This window comes from Borostomias antarcticus, assembly GCF_949987555.1.
Source record: "Borostomias antarcticus genome assembly, chromosome: 8".
Lineage (NCBI taxonomy): Eukaryota > Metazoa > Chordata > Actinopteri > Stomiiformes > Stomiidae > Borostomias > Borostomias antarcticus.
Window position 1 is genome coordinate 4,928,171 of NC_140241.1, and position 21,140 is coordinate 4,949,310.

The 21,140-nt window shown below is 42.2% G+C and overlaps 2 protein-coding genes across 2 annotated transcripts; one reads left to right on the forward strand and one right to left on the reverse strand.

The window, feature by feature from the left end:
* Positions 1-877: 877 nt before the first annotated feature.
* LOC311312175 (uncharacterized protein) lies at positions 878-16,132 on the forward strand. Its single transcript, XM_084442045.1, has 18 exons — positions 878-1,031; positions 1,532-1,602; positions 1,733-1,788; positions 1,938-2,100; positions 2,257-2,407; positions 3,009-3,209; positions 3,329-3,410; positions 3,551-3,679; positions 5,509-5,666; positions 12,923-13,021; positions 13,188-13,258; positions 13,517-13,572; positions 13,701-13,866; positions 14,278-14,404; positions 14,495-14,695; positions 14,815-14,896; positions 14,979-15,113; positions 15,743-16,132. The coding sequence occupies exons 1-18, from the start codon at positions 955-957 to the stop codon at positions 15,902-15,904; spliced, it is 2,187 nt and encodes a 728-aa protein (XP_084298171.1). The 5' UTR covers positions 878-954; the 3' UTR covers positions 15,905-16,132.
* Positions 16,133-16,748: 616 nt separating this feature from the next.
* On the reverse strand, positions 16,749-20,619 carry LOC311312176 (potassium channel subfamily K member 5-like; the record flags this gene model as incomplete). Its single annotated transcript, XM_084442046.1, has 5 exons — positions 16,749-17,461; positions 17,655-17,823; positions 17,932-18,098; positions 18,302-18,413; positions 20,428-20,619. 5 exons carry the CDS (start codon positions 20,617-20,619, stop codon positions 16,749-16,751), a joined length of 1,353 nt encoding a protein of 450 aa, XP_084298172.1.
* Between the last annotated feature and the right edge of the window lie 521 nt (positions 20,620-21,140).

Consider the following 21,140-nt stretch of genomic DNA (forward strand, 5'->3'; position numbering starts at 1 on the left):
GATTTATATTATTCAGGCAAGTGTTATTTTTTGATAGTCGGTGGTAAAGTAATAGTAGTAGTACTTTATTGATCCCACAGGGGGAATTGTACGGTTACAGAATCAAAAGACAACACAGACTAGAATACACATTTAGAATATAAATATTTGTAACTGAGTGAAACAGTCCTGTGAGTCCCAGGTAGGTAGTGAGTTGGTTACACTCCCTCCCCCTGTATAATAAATACTATCCATCCGCGAAAATGAAGACGTCTGTTCCGCAGGAGACCCGGGTTCGAACCAAATCCCACCCAGGACATGCCAAAACGTATAGGCAAAACTCATGCCTGAGGACCGTTGTTCTCATGATTATTAATTCTAGAGAACATTTATCAGGGATCAAATGTGTCCCCAAGTATAGGGTATCTGATACAAACACATTTTGATTTGATGCAGGGGTAGCCTGGCTTCAGTCCCTGAATCTTGATCTGGAAAGGCTCTAGTCCAGAGTGATTTCTCGTTGTAATTCCAACCAGGCCCATCAGCCTCCTTTGAATGCGATGACGGAAATAAACTGCCGACGTGATTGGTTAAGGGATGAACTAATCGCTGAGTACTCATTCGGCAACGCCCATCTCGGAAAACGGCTGCAATGCTAGTTTGTTCAGGGTGGTTCAGAGTCAGACTGAATAATGAATTGATAGCGCCCTCCAGTAGGAGGCATCGTTCTACGAAGGGCAGGTCTGCGTCAGTCCCAGGAAATATTATTTGAGACACACATACGGGCATTTTTCGCATTCAACCCATATTAAGCACTTGTTTGCACCTCCATAGCTCTGTGCCTCCGTCCCACGTTTGTTATGGGCGAGTAGCGTGTGACGTCACTGTAAGGCAAAACATAAAACCCGTTGGTTGAGTCAGCGGCAGACAGGAGCGCATTTAAGTTGCATTAGATCAGTTAGCAAGGTTTGAAGAATGTCCAAACTTGTTATCATATCACTTTCTGTTGCAGCCTTAGCAGCCTTTTTCGGAGAAAGAGTTATCCACTTCAGGTTTGCCTTTGTGTTACTTTCTTGACGGGGTATCTGGCTAACGTGCAAGTCGTGTTGATTCAACTGTTGCACTTTGTTTAGTAGGCGTTGTATCTAGTTTTCTACTCTGGGGACGTCTGTACAGGCTGCGTGCAGTATGTCTATCTCGACGACTGTGGATAGACAGATAGCAAGCTGTTAAGAACATTTGCCTGCTTATGTCATGTCATATTATGTCGGTTATGTCTGTCATTGCACACATGATTGCACAGACCAGAAATGAAGCTAAACACCGCGTTCTGGTTAGATGGATAGATTTTTATTTCCTGTCCTATACTATTGGATGGAAGTGATTAATACTGCGGCACACCTGATCACACCTAATTAATCACTTCCATCCAATAGTATAGGACAGGAAATAAATATGCCTGTAGAGTTTCAGGAAGTAGTGGAGCTTGTGCAAAGAGCTCATTCAAGAAAATTCTATTGAGTCTGATTTTATGTAATATCCTATGTTACAGGAAAGGTTGTCTTGCTTCAAGGGAACTTATCCAAAACCACCTCCCGAACTGTCGTCCAATCAAAGGCCTTGGTAAGACAATGCATGCAGTTACTGTATCAAACGCCCTGGCAAGCATATTAAAAATTATATCCGTTGAGTTGGTCACAAGAAACACTAGCCGTACACCAATTTCACTATCTGAACATGTGACTCCTGACAGAGTATGGATCGGAGGACATCACATTTCTTCCAAATGGACTTGCCATCATTAGCACTGTGAGTCTCGGCATTTACATTTTCAGCACTTTGAGATTATCTCACAATGAAAAGTGCATTACAAAAACAGCAGAGTACTCAATCTATGGATTTATGAATGTTTGAGGATGGCTAAATGTAAAAATGTTTGCTATAACTGCAATTACCAGGGCTTGAAGTATCCTGGGATGCCATCATATTCTGATGGCCCTGGAAAGATATACTCCCTGGATATGCAAGACTCTCGGATGAAACCAGTGGAGCTACGCATGGGAAGGGGCTTCGACCTGGACTCGTTCAATCCCCATGGAATCAGTGTATACACCGATGATGGTAATAGCTGACGTGGCGTGACAGCCTGTTCATGGGTGACTGATAAGAAGTTACAGTGATGTAAGATTGCCAGGATGAATGAATGTATTATCTAGATTGCCAGGGGCAGGATAAATGAATGGACCAAGATTCTTCTTGTTTCTCATCACTTCTCAGATGGCACGGTGTACATATTTGTTGTCAATCACCCTCAAGAAAAAAGCCTCAGTCACTCTCAGTATGAAAGCCAAGTAGAGATCTTCCGATTTGCTGAAGAGGACCACTCCATTGTGCATGTGAAAACCATAAAGCATGAACTCCTCTACAGGTATGCAGTAGCAACTACGCCAAAGTTTGGCATGTCTGTTTTTGCTCTGTTGTTTTTGTGTCTGTGACCTACAGGGGTGCAGACTTGTCACCTTTAGGTGAAAATAGCCGTTTTTAATCTAAAATAGGTCATTTGTTTGATCTGTGTATGTATGGGTTTGCATGTTTTGCATCTTTTTCACCTGTGATCGGTTTGCAGCTCTGGACTTAGTCTTTCCTGGTGTGCAAAACCCATATTGTGCTTGACGGTAATCAGTTCAGCTATAAACAATTCTGCACTATAACATTTACATTAAACGGCCTCCTATATCGGCTGTAGCTCAGTTGGTAGAGCGGGTCGTTCAATGATCGAAGGGTCAGCGGTTCGAATCCCAGCTCCGACTGTCCACATGTCGAAGTGTCCTTGAGCAAGACACCTAACCCCAAAATTGCTCCCAATGAGCAGGTTAGCACCTTGCATGGCAGCTGCCGCCATTGGTGTGTGTGTGTGTGAATGGGTGAATGAGAGGCCATTGTAAAGCACTTTGTGCCGCTAAGGTGGAAAAGGCTATATAAGTGCAGTCCATTTACCATTAAACCTCCTGTTTTCTTTTATCTTTCAGTGTAAACGACATAGTTGCTGTGGGAGTGGAGAGCTTCTATGCCACTAATGACCATTACTTTACCAACCACTACCTGAGGAACCTGGAGTCTCTCCTAGCCCAGCCCTGGTGTAACGTGGTTTATTACAGTCCGGACGAGGTCAAAGTGGTGGCGGAGGGATATTACATGGCCAATGGCATTAACATCTCACCAGACAAAAAGTAGGTCCACTGTGTTTTACAAGCTAGACCCAATGGAATATGACAGCATTGTTTTTATTGAATAGTGTTCATGATATGATTTGTGACGGGACTTTTTGTGTGTGTGTTTTTCCCTGCAGACACGTGTATGTGGTAGACTTATTTGACCACAACGTACATGTTTTGGAAAGGAACGTAAGCAATGCTTTGGCCTTAGTGAAGGTAAATATAAGAAATGACATATGTACAGTATGTTCATTGAATGTCAAAGGGAACAGTTGAAAGGTGTAAGGAAGAGCTAAATAATCTCACGTACTGCATGTCATGTCCTGTAATAATATCCTTTCCCATTATGTCACCAGTCGGTGGCGGTGGGAACCCTCTGTGACAACGTTGAGGTTGACCCTGAGACAGGCGATCTGTGGTTAGGCTGTCACCCTAACGCCTGGAGAGTATTACTGCTTGATCCAGAGAATCCACCTGGATCAGAGGTTTGTACACCGACTAATCACCTATAGGGCATCATCATACTGTTCACACCACACGTAGTAGTAGAACTAGTAGTAGTAGTAGTAGAACTAGTAGTAGAACTAGTGTAGAACTTGTAGTAGTAGAACAACAACAACAACATGGGAAGAGGAAAGATCCGCACACTTGATTCCTCCCGGTCCACTTTATTGAAAATATCGCTACGAACGTTTCCATTTCTTAGGTCTTCTTCAGGCAACTTCAAATGACAGGTAGCAGGTGTATATATAGGCTGAGAGTCTGTGACATCACATCTGACATCATGTGCCAGTCAATTAGGCTAAAAGGTGAAGTTAGAGGCTGCACATATATAAACACATAATAATGACATTATGAATAGCCTATATACATCCATCTAGATACAGATACAAAAAAGATAATAGGGACTTATCAAAGAGCAATGAATAGGCCTACAACAATGTAGGCTACACTGTTTGGAGAGTGAACGCACCAAACACCAGTTCACAGAAAGGGCTTAATGTCAAACTCCTCATTAAGTGTGGATGGCTATGGCTCCACCCTTATCGACAGGCCGTACCACAACCTTGTTATCTTTGCTTCCCTCACTCACTTGACACATATTGTCGTTTGGTGGAGAATGATGTGAAATGTCTATTAAAAAATAAGGAATTTAAAGTGTACAATAATTTGTCTAAGGCAGAGAGGGATGCACTAACAGACTTAAGCAAAGATAGCAAGGTTGTGGTACGACCTGCCGATAAGGCTGGAGCCATAGTCCTACAGAATGCAGCTGATTATTGTTGTGAGATTAAGAGACAACTCGGTGACATCACTTTTTATGAGAAGCTGAACTCAGACCCCAATAGGAGGTTAAAGACGTGTGCATTCTACACGTAGGACTCATTTGAACAACTCAGAGTTTGATAAGAGTGTTTTTGAATTCCTGCCAGTTGAACATCCAGTCTCTCCAGTAATCTATACATTACCCAAGATACACAAGGGTTTGGACATACCTATAAAAGGCAGTCCTATAGTGAGTGGTATAGGTAGCCTCACTGAGAACATCTCAGCTTATGTAGACCATTTCATAAAGCCAGAGGTTGTCACGCTGCCTTCCTATATCAAGGATATAGGATATATGTCACGCTGCCTTCCTATATCAACTCTCTGAAATCTTTTGACCAGGTTACTGACACTGTTATTGGCCACTTTTGATGTTCAATCTTTGTATACTAACATTCCTCTAGAGGGCGGTATAGAGGCACTACAGCATTTCCTGAGTCAACGCCCCAATACCTCCAAACCCAGCATGGAATGCATATTAGATCTAGCCCAAGTTGTCCTGAGTAACAATTTTTTTCGTTTTGAAAAAATGATTTTTATTTACAAACCAAAGGCACTGCAATGGGAAGCAAGATGGCTCCTAACTACGCCTGCCTATACATTGGTCATTTTGAAAACAAGTTTGTCTTGAATACAGCAAACCCATTTTGGTCCAAGATTTTATTGTAGAAACAATTTATTTGTTTGTTTTATGTGTTTATATATGTGCAGCCTCTAACTGTGCCGTTTAGCCTAATTGACTGGCACATGATGTCAGATGTGATGTCACAGGCTCTCAGCCTACATATACCTGCTACCTGTCATTTGAAGCTTTGAAGTTGCCTGATGAAGACCTAAGAAATGGAAACGTTCGTTGTGATATTTTCAATAAAGTGGACCGGGAGGAATCGGTGTGCGGATCTTTCCTCTTCTTACCACTAGCTATGGGCCATCTTGAATCCACAAACATTGCAGTTGGACCATCAGATGTTTGATTTCTTCCTGACAGGTGATTAGAATCCAGGATATCCACTCAGGTAAGCCAGAAGTGACCCAAGTCTACGCTGATGATGGTGATGTGCTCATGGGTTCCTCTGTAGCAGCTCGCTATGGAGGAAAGCTTCTCATCGGGACGGTCTACCACAAAGCTCTGTGCTGTGACCTGAAGTAGCCTAGACTTCAACATCCCTTCAGACACATAGTGCCCTGTACATTACTGTGATCATACCCGGGGCCGCTAGTGATTTTTCGCCATTCATACATGAACCAAATGCCACGACATTATTTTAACAGCCAACACGATCAAAGCCGGCTGTTTTGGAACTTCCAGTGGCGCCTGAAATCCCTAGTGTTTCATGTCTTTTGCCAGACTGACCTATGGTGCTAATGCCAACTAAACTCTGATTCATATACCCCAATGCCCTTTCTGTCAAAGCACTGCTAGTTCTAAGGTTGTTAGAACTTGTCACTGATAAAACATTGTAGGTCTAAGATAATGTGAGTGCATTTGAAAGTGCTGATTTGGTCAGTAGGAGTGGCACTCAGTTGACTGAATTGAAACAGATATGGGTGTGTGATGTTTAATAAGGGTGTGTGATCTTAGTACTTGTTAATTCATCATACTTGTCTGCAATAAATTTGGACAGATGACTTATGTTGCCTTCTCAATTCAATTATTTCAAAATAAGACTAATATTGTTTTGTGAAACCTGGACTTTCTATAGAAGGCCATCAAAGGGGCCAAAAAGAGCTATGGGGACAGACTTGAAAACCAGTACAGTGGCACGGACATCAGGTGCATGTGGCAGGAAGACGGACCAGCACCATCTACACAGCTGACAGAGTTCCCAGACGAGCTCAACACCTTCCATGCAAGGTTCAACGCATTGAACACAAGCAACTAGCCAAGGACCTCAGGGAACCTGAAAACACGGTCCGACAACTGAGGCTGAGGTGCACGAGTCCTTCAGGAAGTTGAACACCTGCAAAGCTGCTGGTCCTGACAGAATACCACCCCGGGTCGTCAAAATGTGTGCCACACAGCTGGCCCAGCACATGCTTCAAGATGACTCCAATAGTGCCAGTACCCAAGAAAACTAAGAGAACCTGCCTGAATGACTGCCAGCCAGTGGTACTCCAGTGGTCATGAAGTCCATGGAGAAGCTAGTGATGAAACACATCGACACCATCATACCAGACTCACTTGACCCAGTTTACGCCAACAGGTCTGTGGATGATGCCATCGCACTGGCCCTACACTTCGCACTGGAGCACCTGGACAAGAACAACACCTAGATCAGGATGCTATTCATTGACTTCAGTGCTGCCTTCAAGACCGTACACCCCATCAACCTGATCCCAAAGCTGAGAGGTGTACAATGCATTTGGAAAGTACTCGCATCCCTTCACTTTTTCCACATTTTATGATACAGCCTTATTGTATATAAAATTGATTTTTTTTTTTTTCTCATCAATCTACACACAATACCCTATAATGACAAAGTGAAAAAAGTTTTTTTAGACATGTTTGCAAATGTTTTTCCAAAAAATATCACATGTAGATAAGTATTCACTTCCTTAGCTATGACGTTCAAAATTGAGTTCAGGTGCATCCTGTTCCCACTTATCATCCTTTAGATGTTTCTAGTCCACCTGTGGTAAATTCAATTGATTGGACATGATGTGAAAAGGCACACACCTGTCTATATGAGGTCCCACAGTTGACAGTGCATGTCAGAGCAGAAACCAAGCCTTGACGTCAAACGAATTGGCTGTAGACCTCTGTGTTAGGAGTGTATCTAGGTGCAGACCGGGGTAAGGATACAAGAAATGTTCTGCAACATTGAAGCAGAGAACAATGGGTGAAGTGCCCCAAATACAGGTGTGCCAAGCTTGCCAAAGAAGACTTGAGGTCATAATCGCTGCCAAAGGTGCCTCAACAAAGTACTGAGTAAAGGGTCTGAATATTTATGTACTTGTGATATTTCAGTTTTTATATTTTTTATACATTTGCAAAACTTTCCAAAACTTTTTTCACTTTGTCATCATGGGGTATTGTGTGTCGATTTGAGGGGGGAAAAGAGCTACAAAAAAAAAACGACAATTTAATTATTCAAGGAATGAGTAATGCTGTAACATAACAAATATGGAAAAAGTGAAGGGGTGTGATTACTTTTCGGGTGCACTGTATTCTAATATAAGTACTTTGACCTTTTACGAGGGGCAGGAGAGAAGACTTCACCGCCATGAAACGAATGCTGCTCGCTGTTTGTGTTGCTGCCTTTGCAGCTCTAATTGGACTAAGAGTATTGCAGTTGAGGTAAGTTACGTTGTTACTGTGTATGTGCAAATGAGTGAGCTATTGGTTGTTCAAGATGTAGACGGCTTGTCTATCAGTTCTAAACAAGAGCTCATTAATTAATTATGAGAATAAAAAGAACTGTAGTTTGAGCATTTGTCTTTACTTAAAAGTGATATGTTAATTTAATTTACAGAGCCATCGCCCTTACTACAAGAGAATTGCCACTAAAACACCTTCCCAACTGTCACCTGTTAGAGCATATAGGTATTTGGTATTCAAACTACAAATGTAACTGAAGTGACTACAGCTCTTAGTCATCAGGCTGCTTGGTAATTTGTTGCAAAATGTGGTTTGTCATCTAAACGGATAGTATGGCAAGTGTCAACGGGTCACACTACTTGGCTTCAGGGTTAGAGTATTGTGTGTGTGTGGACTTGTGCTGTTAATGATAGTATGAGGATATTCTCATTGGACAGAATATGGATCAGAGGACCTCACCATTCTCAGAGATGGACTGGCTTTCATAAGCACAGTAAGTCATTCATATTGGTGCTCTGGAGTTAAGGTTATGTATTTGAATGTATAAATATACATTCAAATACTGGAAATGTATTCATAAACATACAGTCCAATCCTTGCCATACAGGGTCTGAAGTATCCTCGTTTGCCATACTTCTCGGATAACCCAGGAAAGCTCTTCACCCTTGACCTGTTAGATCCCAGAATGACACCAGTGGCGTTGAAAATCAAAGGAAATCTGAACCTCAACACTTTCAATCCCCATGGAATAAGCGTCTACACTGATGAAACGGGTAACACATCAAAAAGGATACAGTAGATATGGTAGAACAGTAATTATAGAAATTACAAGACAGACCTCTAAATACCCCCCCCCCCCTCCATTCTTGAACAGATTAAACTGATTATGTAAGCTTCTGTGGAATTAAAAGTAAATGAGGAACTGTACAATACTGCCTCTTCTCAGTGCAAAGTATTTGGTAACTTTTCTGTGGCAATAGCTCATTTTACTATGTTGGACTTAATGGACATTGCTCCATATCATTTACATTATTATCCCAGATTCAAGTCAACAGCAAGTTAAAGGAATCAAGCATGCCTGTCTCCTCCTGCAGACCCCAGTTGAAACCATAGCAGACGAATCATTGCTCCCCTGTCTTTGCAGATGAATCTATATACCTGTTTGTCGTCAACCACCCTTACCTTAACAGCCAGGTAGAGGTCTTTCGATTCGTCGAAGAGGACAACGCAATCGTGCACCTTAAAACGGTTAAGCATGAACTTCTTCACAGGTATGTCTAATTTGGATCAACCTGTATGTGAACTACAGAGGTGTGCTTATTCTTCAACTGGTTTTAAACCCTTGATGTTATCCTTCTCTCAGTGTGAATGACATAGTTGCTGTGGGAGTAGAGAGCTTCTATGCCATCAACGATCACTCCTTTCCCAGCGAAGCGTTAAACCTCCTGATCATTGTGCTCGGTCTACCTTGGTGTAATGTCGTTTATTATAGTCCCCATGAAGTGAAGGTGGTGGCGGGTGGCATTATGGCTGCAAATGGCATCAACATGTCACCTGACAAAAAGTAACTTTTTGTTATATTTGTTATACATTTGTTATCTTGGCTAAACTGAAATGTCTTAACTTGCTGAATATATTTGCTCCCCTGAGTGCATGTAATAAAATAAACTATATTTGTTTCAGGTATCTATATGTTTCAGATATTATGGACCATGAGGTTGATGTTTTTGACAGGCTCAAAGGGGAAGACTTGGTATACATGAAGGTATCTCACTGACTGATTGTTATTCAGTGGATACATTTAACAACTGTAGGCTACTCAGTGACTCTGATCTTTTAACAGTCTGTAGATGTTGGATCACTTTGTGACAGCATTGAGGTGGACCATGAAACGGGTGATCTATGGCTGGGTTGTCACCCCAATGGAGCAAAGCTTGCCAGGAATCCTGTGGACCCCAAAGATCCACCTGGCTCTGAGGTTGGTTCATAGCATCTGTTGTGAATAATATCTTATACACAACAACTTTATTGTCCAACCAAGTTAGAATGTGTCTTATGTCTCTCCACAGGGTACAATGAGAGAACATAAAACTACTGTACTGTCATGCTTCACTTTGAGTTGCTGCTTAGATGAGAGTCCATATCCTAGAGGTTTTAATATCGGCAATATTACCAGAGCAATTAAAGTCCCTTGGCTTAAAGGAGGAGGTGGACCGTTTATTGATATTAACAACACATCTTGGTTGTCTGACTCCATTTTACTTAACTAAAACCCTTTGCACAGACTGGTCGATCATGGGTTTAAAGAGAAGGAAACAGAGGAAGAGGCCTCATGAGGGCATGAGAAGAGAAACAGAAACAATCTCTTGAGGAGAAGCAGCTTCAGTTAAAAGACATGACTATTGGTCAGACAGTAAAGAGACAGTAAATCAAACCAGTTCTTCTGGAATTCACAGGAATCCTGACAAATATGACCATTTGGCCATTAGAAACTTTACAGAAAGTATTTTGCATAGGAGAGGGGGCAGTGCATTTTCTACAAGATTCACTACAATGGCCTCATCTCATATCTTTGTGTTTGGCATCATTCATATTTCCATGCAGGTCATTCGGATTCAAGATATCCACTCTGCAAGTCCAAAAGTGACCCAGGTCTACGTTGACGATGGCCATGTGCTCATGGGATCCACCGTAGCAGCTCCCTATGGAGGAAAGCTCCTCATCGGGACAGTCTTTCATAAAGCTCTGTGCTGTGACCTGAAGTAGCCTCTGACCCTGAGAAGCTCTCTTACACCTGGGAGCCTGGTCGAAAGTCAAGCATCCACTAGGTTGTCACAAATGCTTTAATGCTGAGATGAATCGGCTGCATAAAAAGTACATTAATACAAGATTATTTAACTGTTCAAGTTCACAAACATTAGTTGTATTTATATTAACATGAAAAACATTTTACAAACACCTTGTTTTTGAAGGCAGCATATAATAAACAGTGTAACTTTGCTTTCTTTAGTCATTCATTTCTTGGGGAATCTGAAGCAATCATCAGAAAAAAAGTGCAACTTTGCTTTCTTTAGTCATTCATTTCTTGGGGAATCTGAAGCAATCATCAGAAAAAAAGTGCAACTTTGCTTTCTTTAGTCATTCATTTCTTGGGGAATCTGAAGCAAGCAATCAGAAAAAAGAAGGTCCATATGGGCAGCTCTAGCTTGGTAAATGGACTGCAGTTCTAGCGCTTTTATCCAAAGGGCTTTACAGTGGTCTTTCATTTACTCTCACACAATGGCAGCAGCTGCCATGCAAGGTGCTAGCTTGCTCATTAGAGGCAATTTGGGGTTCAGTGTCTTGATACTTTGACATGTGGACAGAAGGAGCTGCGATTCGAACCGCCGACGATCAGCGGACGACTCGCTCCTGAGACACAGCCGATCCGGTTAAGTTGTCCAATGGAAACAAACTGCTGAACTCATGCCACAATACAGGTTAGTTCTTGTTGAGGACCCAAAGCTGCACCTATAAGGCCTGCCATTTTCTCTTCCGATGCGTTTTAGGAAGTGCACAGTGAACCTGTCGTCCCCCACCCATGATGCATGTCGTCAGCATATACAGTACAATTGTTGAATGTGTGAAGTGGAGTGGGCTTTTAGATTTACATATCTATAGAGCTGGCATATAGACCCATCAAAAAGTGAATTAAAAAATGATTAAAGTAATATGAAAAGAACCTCCAAGCAATTTGAATTTTAAATATTTAATGAAAATGACAATGTAAAAAAAAAAGGCCATAGAATAAGATGGTACGTTAATCTACTGTTCACTGTAGTGATAATATTACTATTAAGAGATGCTATTGGCCCTAGTGGTATGCAATAACATTGCTATTAACCGATTCCTTTTATCTTATAGTCCACTGTTAACACTTCAAACTTCTATTGTGTTTTTAAGGTTGCATCTCATTCGAGGCATCTGCAATTAACATGTCTATGCATACAGCATATTAGGCTACTGACCATAATTCTGCATACAGCATATTAGGCTACTGACCATAATTCTAAGATACAGTATAGTATTGTTAAGATTTGCATATTTGCCTATAAGAGTTAGGCCTACTGTTAATATGCCAGACGGTTCCTCAAAATATGAAATGTCCAACAGCTCGCACCTTTACCAAAAGGTTCAGTATTATGAATATGGGGTTTAATTTGCCCGCGTCTCACACATATCCTCCTGTCGACTCGCAAGCTTCTTTATATGTCCAACCGTTTGCAGCCAAATGAAAGAATTCGGTGTAGTATGATACATAGTAACTTCTTACCACTGTGTTACACTTTGCCTGCTTCTCGCTTGGAGTGATGTTCGTTCTATTTGGAGTTCATTGTTCAGAGTGCAATCTCAGGCAATGAACGCAGAACTCCCAGGGGCTTGCGTCCGAGCCATTCAGAGAGACTCCCTATGTCACAAGTGTGAGCCTCTCACTTTCGCCTCAATGTCAAGTACGAGCTGGAGTAGAGAGTAGAAAACACACAACCTAGAACTGCCTAAATAAGAGTAATCTGATCTATGTTGTGAATGATTAATAATGATAATTGTAGCGACGATGCACCTAACCCCGATACTAATCTATTTAGAACAAGCAGCAAAAGAGCTACTAAAGACCTCAAACTGTGAACACTGCGGATTTAGAAAGTAGACGACCTCGTGAGTAGAATAGACTATACCTTTACTGAGACACCAGGCATAGTTTTTTATGTACAAAGCAAAATGTACAGTACTTGGCAATAAAAATTAAAAAAAAGAATTGTGGTGAGCGACCGCAGGTGGTGGGCTCTGGTACATATGTGACAGACGAATGCACGCACGTACTGAACGTACTAATGTACAGGGGTTAAATTAATACCCCCCCCCCCCTCACACCATCCCCCCTTGGGTGGGGGGCAATAAGAAATCTGGATCTTGGGGCAGAATTTCCTCTAAATTCTAGGAATAAGTCATGCTGTAACATAACAAAATGTGTCAAAAGTGAAGGGGTGTGACTACTTTCCGGATGCACTGTGTCCTAATCTATGTACTTTGACCTTTTTACCAGTGGCAGGAGAGAAGACTTAACCGCCATGAAACGAATGCTGCTCGCTGTTTGTGTTGCTGCCTTTGCAGCTCTAATTGGACTAAGACTATTGAAGTTGAGGTAAGTTACATTGTTACTGGATATGTGCAAATGAGTGAGCTATTGGTTGTTCAAGATGTGGACAGCTTGTCTATGAGTTTCAGAGCTCATGAATTATGAGAATAAAAAGAACTGTAGTTTGAGCATTTGTCTTTACTTAAAAGTGATATGTTAATTTAATTTACAGAGCCATCGCCCTTACTACAAGAGAAGTGCCACTAAAACACCTTCCCAACTGTCACCTGTTGGAGCATATAGGTATTTGGTATTCAAACTACAAATGTAACTGAAGTGACTACAGCTCTTAGTCATCAGGCTGCTTGGTAATTTGTTGCAAAATGTGGTTTGTCATCTAAACAGATAGTATGCCAAGTGTCAACGGGTCACACTACTTGGCTTCAGGGTTAGAGTATGCCAAGTGTCAACGGGTCACACTACTTGGCTTCAGGGTTAGAGTATTGTGTGTGTGTGGACTTGTGCTGTTAATAATACTATGAAGATATTCTCATTGGACAGACTATGGATCAGAGGACCTCACCATTCTCAGAGATGGACTGGCTTTCATAAGCACAGTAAGTTATTCATATTGGTGCTCTGGAGTTAAGGTTAATTATTTGAATGTATAATTATGTATACGTAAATATACATTCAAATACTGGAAATGTATTCATAAACATACAGTCCAATCCTTGCCATACAGGGTCTGAAGTATCCTCGTTTGCCATACTTCTCGGATGACCCAGGAAAGATCTTCACCCTTGACCTGTTAGATCCCAGACTGACACCAGTGGAGTTGCAAATCAAAGGGGAACTGAACCTCAACACTTTCAATCCCCATGGAATAAGCGTCTACACTGATGAAACGGGTAACACATCAAAAAGGATACAGTAGATATGGTAGAACAGTAATTGTATAAATTACAAGACAGACCTCTAAATACCCCCCTGCGCCCCCCACCCCCCATTCTTGAACAGATTAAACTGATTGATTATGTAAGCTTCTGTGGAGTTAAAAGTAAATGTACAGTATAGTCCCAGGAACTGTACAATACTGCCTCTTCTCAGTGCACCCTGAAAAGTATTTGGTAACTCAATGGTTCACAGTTTTTCTGTGGCAATAGCTCATTTTACTATGTTAGGCTTGATGGACGTTGCTCCATATCATTTACATTATTATTTCAGTCAACAGCAAGTTAAAGGTATCAAGCATGCCTGTCTCCTCCTGCAGACCCCAGTGGAAACCATAGCAGACAGTCATTGCTCCCCTGTCTTTGCAGATAAATCTATATACCTGTTTGTCGTCAACCACCCTGACCATGACAGCCAGGTAGAGGTCTTTCGATTCGTCGAAGAGGACAACGCAATCGTGCACCTTAAAACGGTTAAGCATGAACTTCTTCACAGGTATGTCTAATTTGGATCAACCTGTATGTGAACTACAGAGGTGTGCTTATTCTTCAACTGGTTAAACCCTTGATGTTATCTCCCTCTCAGTGTGAATGACATAGTTGCTGTGGGAGTTGAGAGCTTCTACGCCACAAACGATCACTCCTTTCCCAGCGAAGCGCTAAACTTCCTGACCGTTATTCTCGGTCTACCTTGGTGTAATGTCGTTTATTATAGTCCCCATGAAGTGAAGGTGGTGGCGGGTGGCATTATGGCTGCAAATGGCATCAACATGTCACCTGACAAAAGGTAACTTTTTGTTATATTTGTTACACATTTGTTGTCTTGGCTAAACTGAAACAGAATAATTTGCTGAATATATTTGCTCCCCTGAGTGTATGTAATAAAATAAACTATATTTGTTTCAGGTATCTATATGTTTCAGATATTATGGACCATGAGGTGGATGTTTTTGACAGGCGCAAAGGGGAAGACTTGGTATACATGAAGGTATCTCACTGACTGATTGATTGTTATTCATTGGATATGTTTAACAACTGTAGGTTACTCAGTGACTCTGATCTTTTAAAAGTCTGTAGCTGTTGGATCACTTTGTGACAACATTGAGGTGGACCATGAAACGGGTGATCTATGGCTGGGTTGTCACCCCAATGGAGCAAAGCTTGCCAGGAATCCTGTGGACCCCAAAGATCCACCTGGCTCTGAGGTTGGTTCATGGCATCTGTTGTGAATGATATCAAATACACGACAACTTTTTTGTCCAACCAAGTTAGAATGTGTCTTATGTCTCTCCACAGGGTACAATGAGAGAACATAAAACTACTGTACTGTCATGCTTCACTTTGAGTTGCTGCTTAGATGAGACTGCATATCCTAGAGGTTTTAATATCGGCAATATTACCAGAGCAAATAAACCCCCTTGGCTTAAAGGAGGAGGTGGACCGTTTATTGATGTTAACAACACATCTTGGTTGTCTGACTCATTTTACTTTACTAAAACCCTTTGCACAGACTGGTCGATCATGGGTTTAAAGACAGAAACAGAGGAAGAGGCCTCATGAAGAAGGCATGAGAAGAGAAACAGAAACAATCTCTTGAGGAGAAGCAGCTTCAGTTAAAAGACATGACTATTGGTCAGACAGTAAAGAGACTGGAGTAAATCGAACCAGATCTTCTGGAATTCACAGGAATCCTGACAACTATGAACATTTGGCCATTAGAAACTTTACAAAAAGTATTTTGCATAGGAGAGGGGGCAGTGCATTTTCTACAAGATTCACTACAATGGCCTCATCTCAGATATCTTTGTTTGGCATCATTCATATTTCCATACAGGTCATTCGGATTCAAGATATCCACTCTGCAAGTCCAAAAGTGACCCAGGTCTACGTTGACGATGGCCATGTGCTCATGGGATCCACCGTAGCAGCTCCCTATGGAGGAAAGCTCCTCATCGGGACAGTCTTTCATAAAGCTCTGTGCTGTGACCTGAAGTAGCCTCTGACCCTGAGAAGCTCTCTTACACCTGGGAGCCTGGTCGAAAGTCAAGCATCCACTAGGTTGTCACAAATGCTTTAATGTTGAGACGAATCGGCAGTATAAAAAGTACATTAATACAAGATTATTTAACTGTTCTTCAAGTTCACAAACTTTTGTTGTATTTACATTAACATGCAGAAAACATTTTACAAAATCACCTTGTTTTTGAAGACAGCATATAATAAACAGTGCAACTTTGCTTTCTTTAGTCATTCATTTCTTGGGGAATCTGAAGCAATCATCAGAAAAAAGAAGGTCCATATGGGCAGCTCTAGCTTGGTAAATGGACTGCACTTTTATCCAAAGGGCTTTACAGTGGTCTTTCATTCACTCTCACACACTGGCAGCAGCTGCCATGCAAGGTGCTAGCCTGCTCATTAAAGGCAATTTGGGGTTTAGTGTCTTGACACTTTGACATGTGGACAAAAGGAGCTGGGATTCGAACCGCCGACGATCAGCGGACGACCCGCTCAACCTCCTGAGACACAGCCGATCCGGTTCAGTTGTCCAATGGAAACAAACTGCTGAACTCATGCCACAATAGGGGTTAGTTCTTGTTGAGGACCCAAAGCTGCACCTACAGTATAAGGCCTGCCATTTTCTCTTCCGATGCGTTTTAGGAAGTGCACAGTGAACCTGTCGTCCCCCACCCGTGATGCATGTCGTCAGCATGTGCAGTACAATTGTTGAATGTGTGAAGTGGAGTGGGCTTTTAGATTTACATATCTACATATCATAAATGATTAAAATAATATGAAAAGAACCTCCAAGCAAGAGTTCTCACTGAAGCTGGTCACAAGCTTCACCCTTTCTCCTGTGTCAAGTCCCCAATCACTACCTTGGATACAGTAAACCTGGTCCCCCCGCCCTCAAGGAGCAGAACAGCTCCCTCTGTGTTGGTGCCAATGTTAGCCACAGGGTTGACAGGACTGAGGGTCTCTTCATGGTCTCCTGCACAGCCTCCCTCTTCCTCTGGGGTTTCCCTATTCGGACAGTTCTCCTCACGCCCAGGGTCTCCGTGGTCCTCCTGAAGAAGCAGCTGCTCCTCCTCTCCCTTTAAAGAGTTGCTGAGGGCTTCTCTGGGCCGGACAAACACTTCTTCACTGAAGCTGAAGCGGCGTCTCTGTCGAGGGGAGTGTTCCAGGGTGTCGATTTCCAGGAGGTGACTACAGCTCTTACAGCGACCCGCTTTCTCTATGATGGACTTTCTTTTGGCTTCGGCCCCAATCTTCTTGATGACGGTGCTGTAGTCATCGTCCTCCCTCTCAGACAGGTATTTGAAGATGTCGATGGCGGTGGGCCGCGGGAGGGGGGAGTGTCTGTCATTTTCGGGCTGCTCCTGCTGGTCATGGGGCAGTTTGTGCCTGTGCCTCCTCTTCCTCAGAACCTTATGGGCCTGCACTACCATGTAGACGTTCCAGCTGAAGAACAGAGAGAGCCAGGCCAGGCCCATGTACATCCACAACTCCGCACACGCCCGGTACAGTCTGGGGTAGTCGATGCTTGGATTCACACCTGGTCGATAAAGAGGGCGCTCTTTAATTTAGGTTACATGGTTGCCCCGTGTGTAGAGGGTATCAAGCAGGTCAAGTAATTAGCCCCCAAGGAACACTACGGTATGTAAAGTGAATTGGAATACAAAATATTTCATTACAACATATTTTAAATTGACGGCTTCTGTGAGGTCCCCCCTTGTAAAATCAGCTACCTGCGACGTAGTCCCCAAAGCCAATGGTGGTGAGGGTGATGAAGGAAAAGTAGAGGCCCTCCAGGTAGGTCCAACCCTCCACAGCCATGAACACCAGCGGGGGTAAAACCAGGTGAAACAGCAGCCCCCAAAGAAGGAAGACGGCCGTACATATAATCTGGACCTTTTTCTGAAAACAATCAAGAAATACAAAATCTTGACTCCCCCCCTTTCTTTTTACATTTTGCACTGCGATGTATACCACATCAGAACAGTGGTAGCTACCGAGGTTTCTCACCACGCTCTGGCCTTTCCAGATCAGAACCTGGCTGAGGCGTGTGGCCCGGTCTCCGAAGAACGACCCCAGCTCGCTGATCCAGGTGAAGCAGAGAGGGATACCACACAGGCCGTAAAGGATGCAGAACAGCCGGCCACCAATCGTCTTGGGAGCAACGTTTCCATAACCTTCGGGGAGGGAGAAGGGATAGAAATGTAGTCCTGCTTTTGTTGTTGGTCACTTGTAAAATGTCTTAATATGCACAATACTTTTTCATATTTTTAAATCAACTCTATTTGCTCCAGTGTTTGTGTGAATGGAAGGGAAAATGATCACTATCACCTTTCCCTTCAGAAGTCTGGTTTCAAAGACCAGCTCAAGCTTTGCCCACCTATGGTAGTGACGATAGTGGCAGCGAAGATGACAGAGTTGGTCCAATCCCAGTTGTTGAAAGGCTTTTCCCCAGTGATGGTAACACCTTGTCCAGCAGCCTTAGACACCACCTAATGAAGTTTGTATTTTCATTAAGAATTCTATCATTGTAAACAATTCACACTCAATTTAATGGTGCAGTGTGTGATATTTGGCGGCTATTTGGTGGCATCTAATGGTGAGGTTGCAGATTGCAACCGACTAAATACAATTACATGGTGCAACATGGCGACCTATGTGGGAAGGACCTGCTCCCTGTAGATATAAAGGGCTCATTCTAAGGTATCACAAAAATAATTATTCTTATTTTCATGGGATTATACAGTGCATCTTGAAAGTATTCACAATTCTTCACTTTTTCCACGTTTTGTTATGTTACAGCCTTATTCCAAAATGGGTTAATTTTCCCTCATCAATCTACACACAATAACCCATAATGACAAAGTGAAAAAAGTTTTTTTTAAATATTAAAAAATAAAAAACTGAAATATCACATGTACATACTGTAGGTATTCACACCCTTTACTCTGTACTTTGTTGAGGCACCTTTGGAAGCGATTACATCGTCAAGCCCTCTTGGGTATGATGTTACAAGCTTGGCACACCTGTATTTGGGGCATTTACCCCATTCTTCTCTGCAGATCCTCTCAAGCTCTGTCAGGTCAGATGGGGAGCGTCGCTGCACAGCTATTTTCAGGTCTTTCCAGAGATGTTCTATCAGGTTCAAGTCTGGGCTCTGACTGGGCCACTGAAGGACATTCACAGACTTGTCCCGAAGCCACTCCTTCGTTGTCTTGACTGTGTGTTTAGGGTTGCTGTCCTGTTGGAAGGTAAACCTTTGGCCCAGTCTGAGGTCCTGTGCTCTGGAGCAGGTTTTCATCAAGGATTTCTCTGTACTTTGCTCCATTCATCCATCCCTCGATTCTGACTAGTCAGGGCAGTTCCTGCCGTTGAGAAACATTCCCACAGCATGATGCTGCTACCACCATGCTTCACTCTCTAGGAAGGGTCCTGGTGATTCCAAACATCTTCACTCTCTAGGAAGGGTCCTGGTGATTCCAAACATCTTCCATCTAAGAATGATTGAGGCCACTGTGTTCTTCAGGACCATCAATGCTGCAGATGTCTCTGAGGTCTACGGACAATGTCCTCGACTTCATGGCTTGGTTTTAGCTCTCACATGCACTGTCAACTGTGGGTTATTACTACTTTGCATACAGTACAGTAGACAGGTGTGTGCCTTTCCAAATCATGTCCAATCAACTGCATTTACCACAGGTGGACTCCAATCAACTAATCACTAATCTAATCACTGCCAATTTTGAAATAAGGCTGTAATGTGTAAATGTGGACAAGAAGAAGTATGAATATTTTCTGGATGTACTGTACACTAATGAGAACACCATACTTATGAATATTATATCAATTTCTGCCAGGTCTACAAATAAAAACTGCCACAAAATTCTACACATTGCACCTTTAAACCTGAAATTGCACACACCCTCTGCAAATCAGGGACGGGTCATTTGTTAACCGGAGGTATGTGCTCACAGTTTAAGCTCACCCTCAGGTAGAGCGCCAGTAATGATGTGAAAAAATTCCTATTGCCTCACGTGTGAGATGAGAAAGCTTGGGAACGTGTTCTATTGGCTCATACCGTAGTATTTGAACTTACTACATACATTTTCAGATCTTTGTGGTAGCCTACAGCCTATCAAACCACGTAACCCGATTTCAGTATACTAATTGTTTGTATACAATAAAACCAGCCAAACTGGTTATGGAGTGTCTCAGAATGAATGCGCACACCGCACTGCATGCCATGACTTGTGGATACTAAGCCCACTGCAGGGTTTGACACAAAAGGTAAACAAAGGTTCTAAAAAATAGTTCTTACTTAATTCATATGTATTATTTCTCTTATGGTTTCATTAGCATTCCATTAAGTGCACTGCTTTAAATAAGGACTTCAACAATTGATTTACTATGAGAGATAAATACAATTAAAAAAAACTACATCAATTCACTCCATCAGCACAATGAAAGACACGATAAGGTTATGTTAATAAGGTTAAGGTAACTTACCTCCACGATATAGTCTAAGTCTTCCTTTTTTAAGCAGGCATATGTTTTAAGAATGTTTTCCTTATCTCTCGTATATTCGGATGTGGCCAATTCCCAATTTGGTTGCTCAAGTATTTGAAATATTGCTGCTCCAATCGATAGGTAAAAAATAATGCACGACGTTAAAAGAGGTCCCTTATCACTATCAGCCATGGCAAAACAATCTTATAGTTCATTCATAGCAGCAGTCAATATCAGTCTTGAGCATCAAATTGTAGGCTACGACACGAGGGCTCGCGCCAGCATTCTCACCTCTTCCTGTTTCTCTTGGATAAGTTATAGGCGCGAGCGGTGGTTGTAGGAATGTGGCTCAATCGTGAACGTCAGGTAGCACTTTTCTAAAGTTACAGTTCCCAATATCTCCTGCTGATTAATAGCCAATTACCATAAATACTTCTGAGAAGGTTTAAAATGTAGTAATATTACCCCAACCCTTATAAGATTAACTCAGACTCACAAGCATTGTTGCACCTCCAGGAACTAAGACAATGTGGAAGGCATCGGACACCTTTGGTCCACTGAGAATAGGATCATATTTCCAGCATGTATATTTTTCTTCATACAGGCCCAATATGGATCTGAGGAAGTGAATTTGGATGATGAAAGCTTTTGCAAAAGGTGGTCCTTATGAGGCTTTTTCTTAAATAGTAATCACGCCTGAGGGTCCATAATTA

Coding starts and splice junctions, on each gene's coding strand:
- LOC311312175 (XM_084442045.1), top strand. CDS start 955: ATGTCCAAACTTGTTATCATATCACTTTCTGTTGCAGCCTTAGCAGCC. Junction 1,789..1,937: donor GACTTGCCATCATTAGCACT/GTGAGTCTCGGC, acceptor TGCAATTACCAG/GGCTTGAAGTATCCTGGGAT. Junction 14,405..14,494: donor AAGCATGAACTTCTTCACAG/GTATGTCTAATT, acceptor TCTCCCTCTCAG/TGTGAATGACATAGTTGCTG.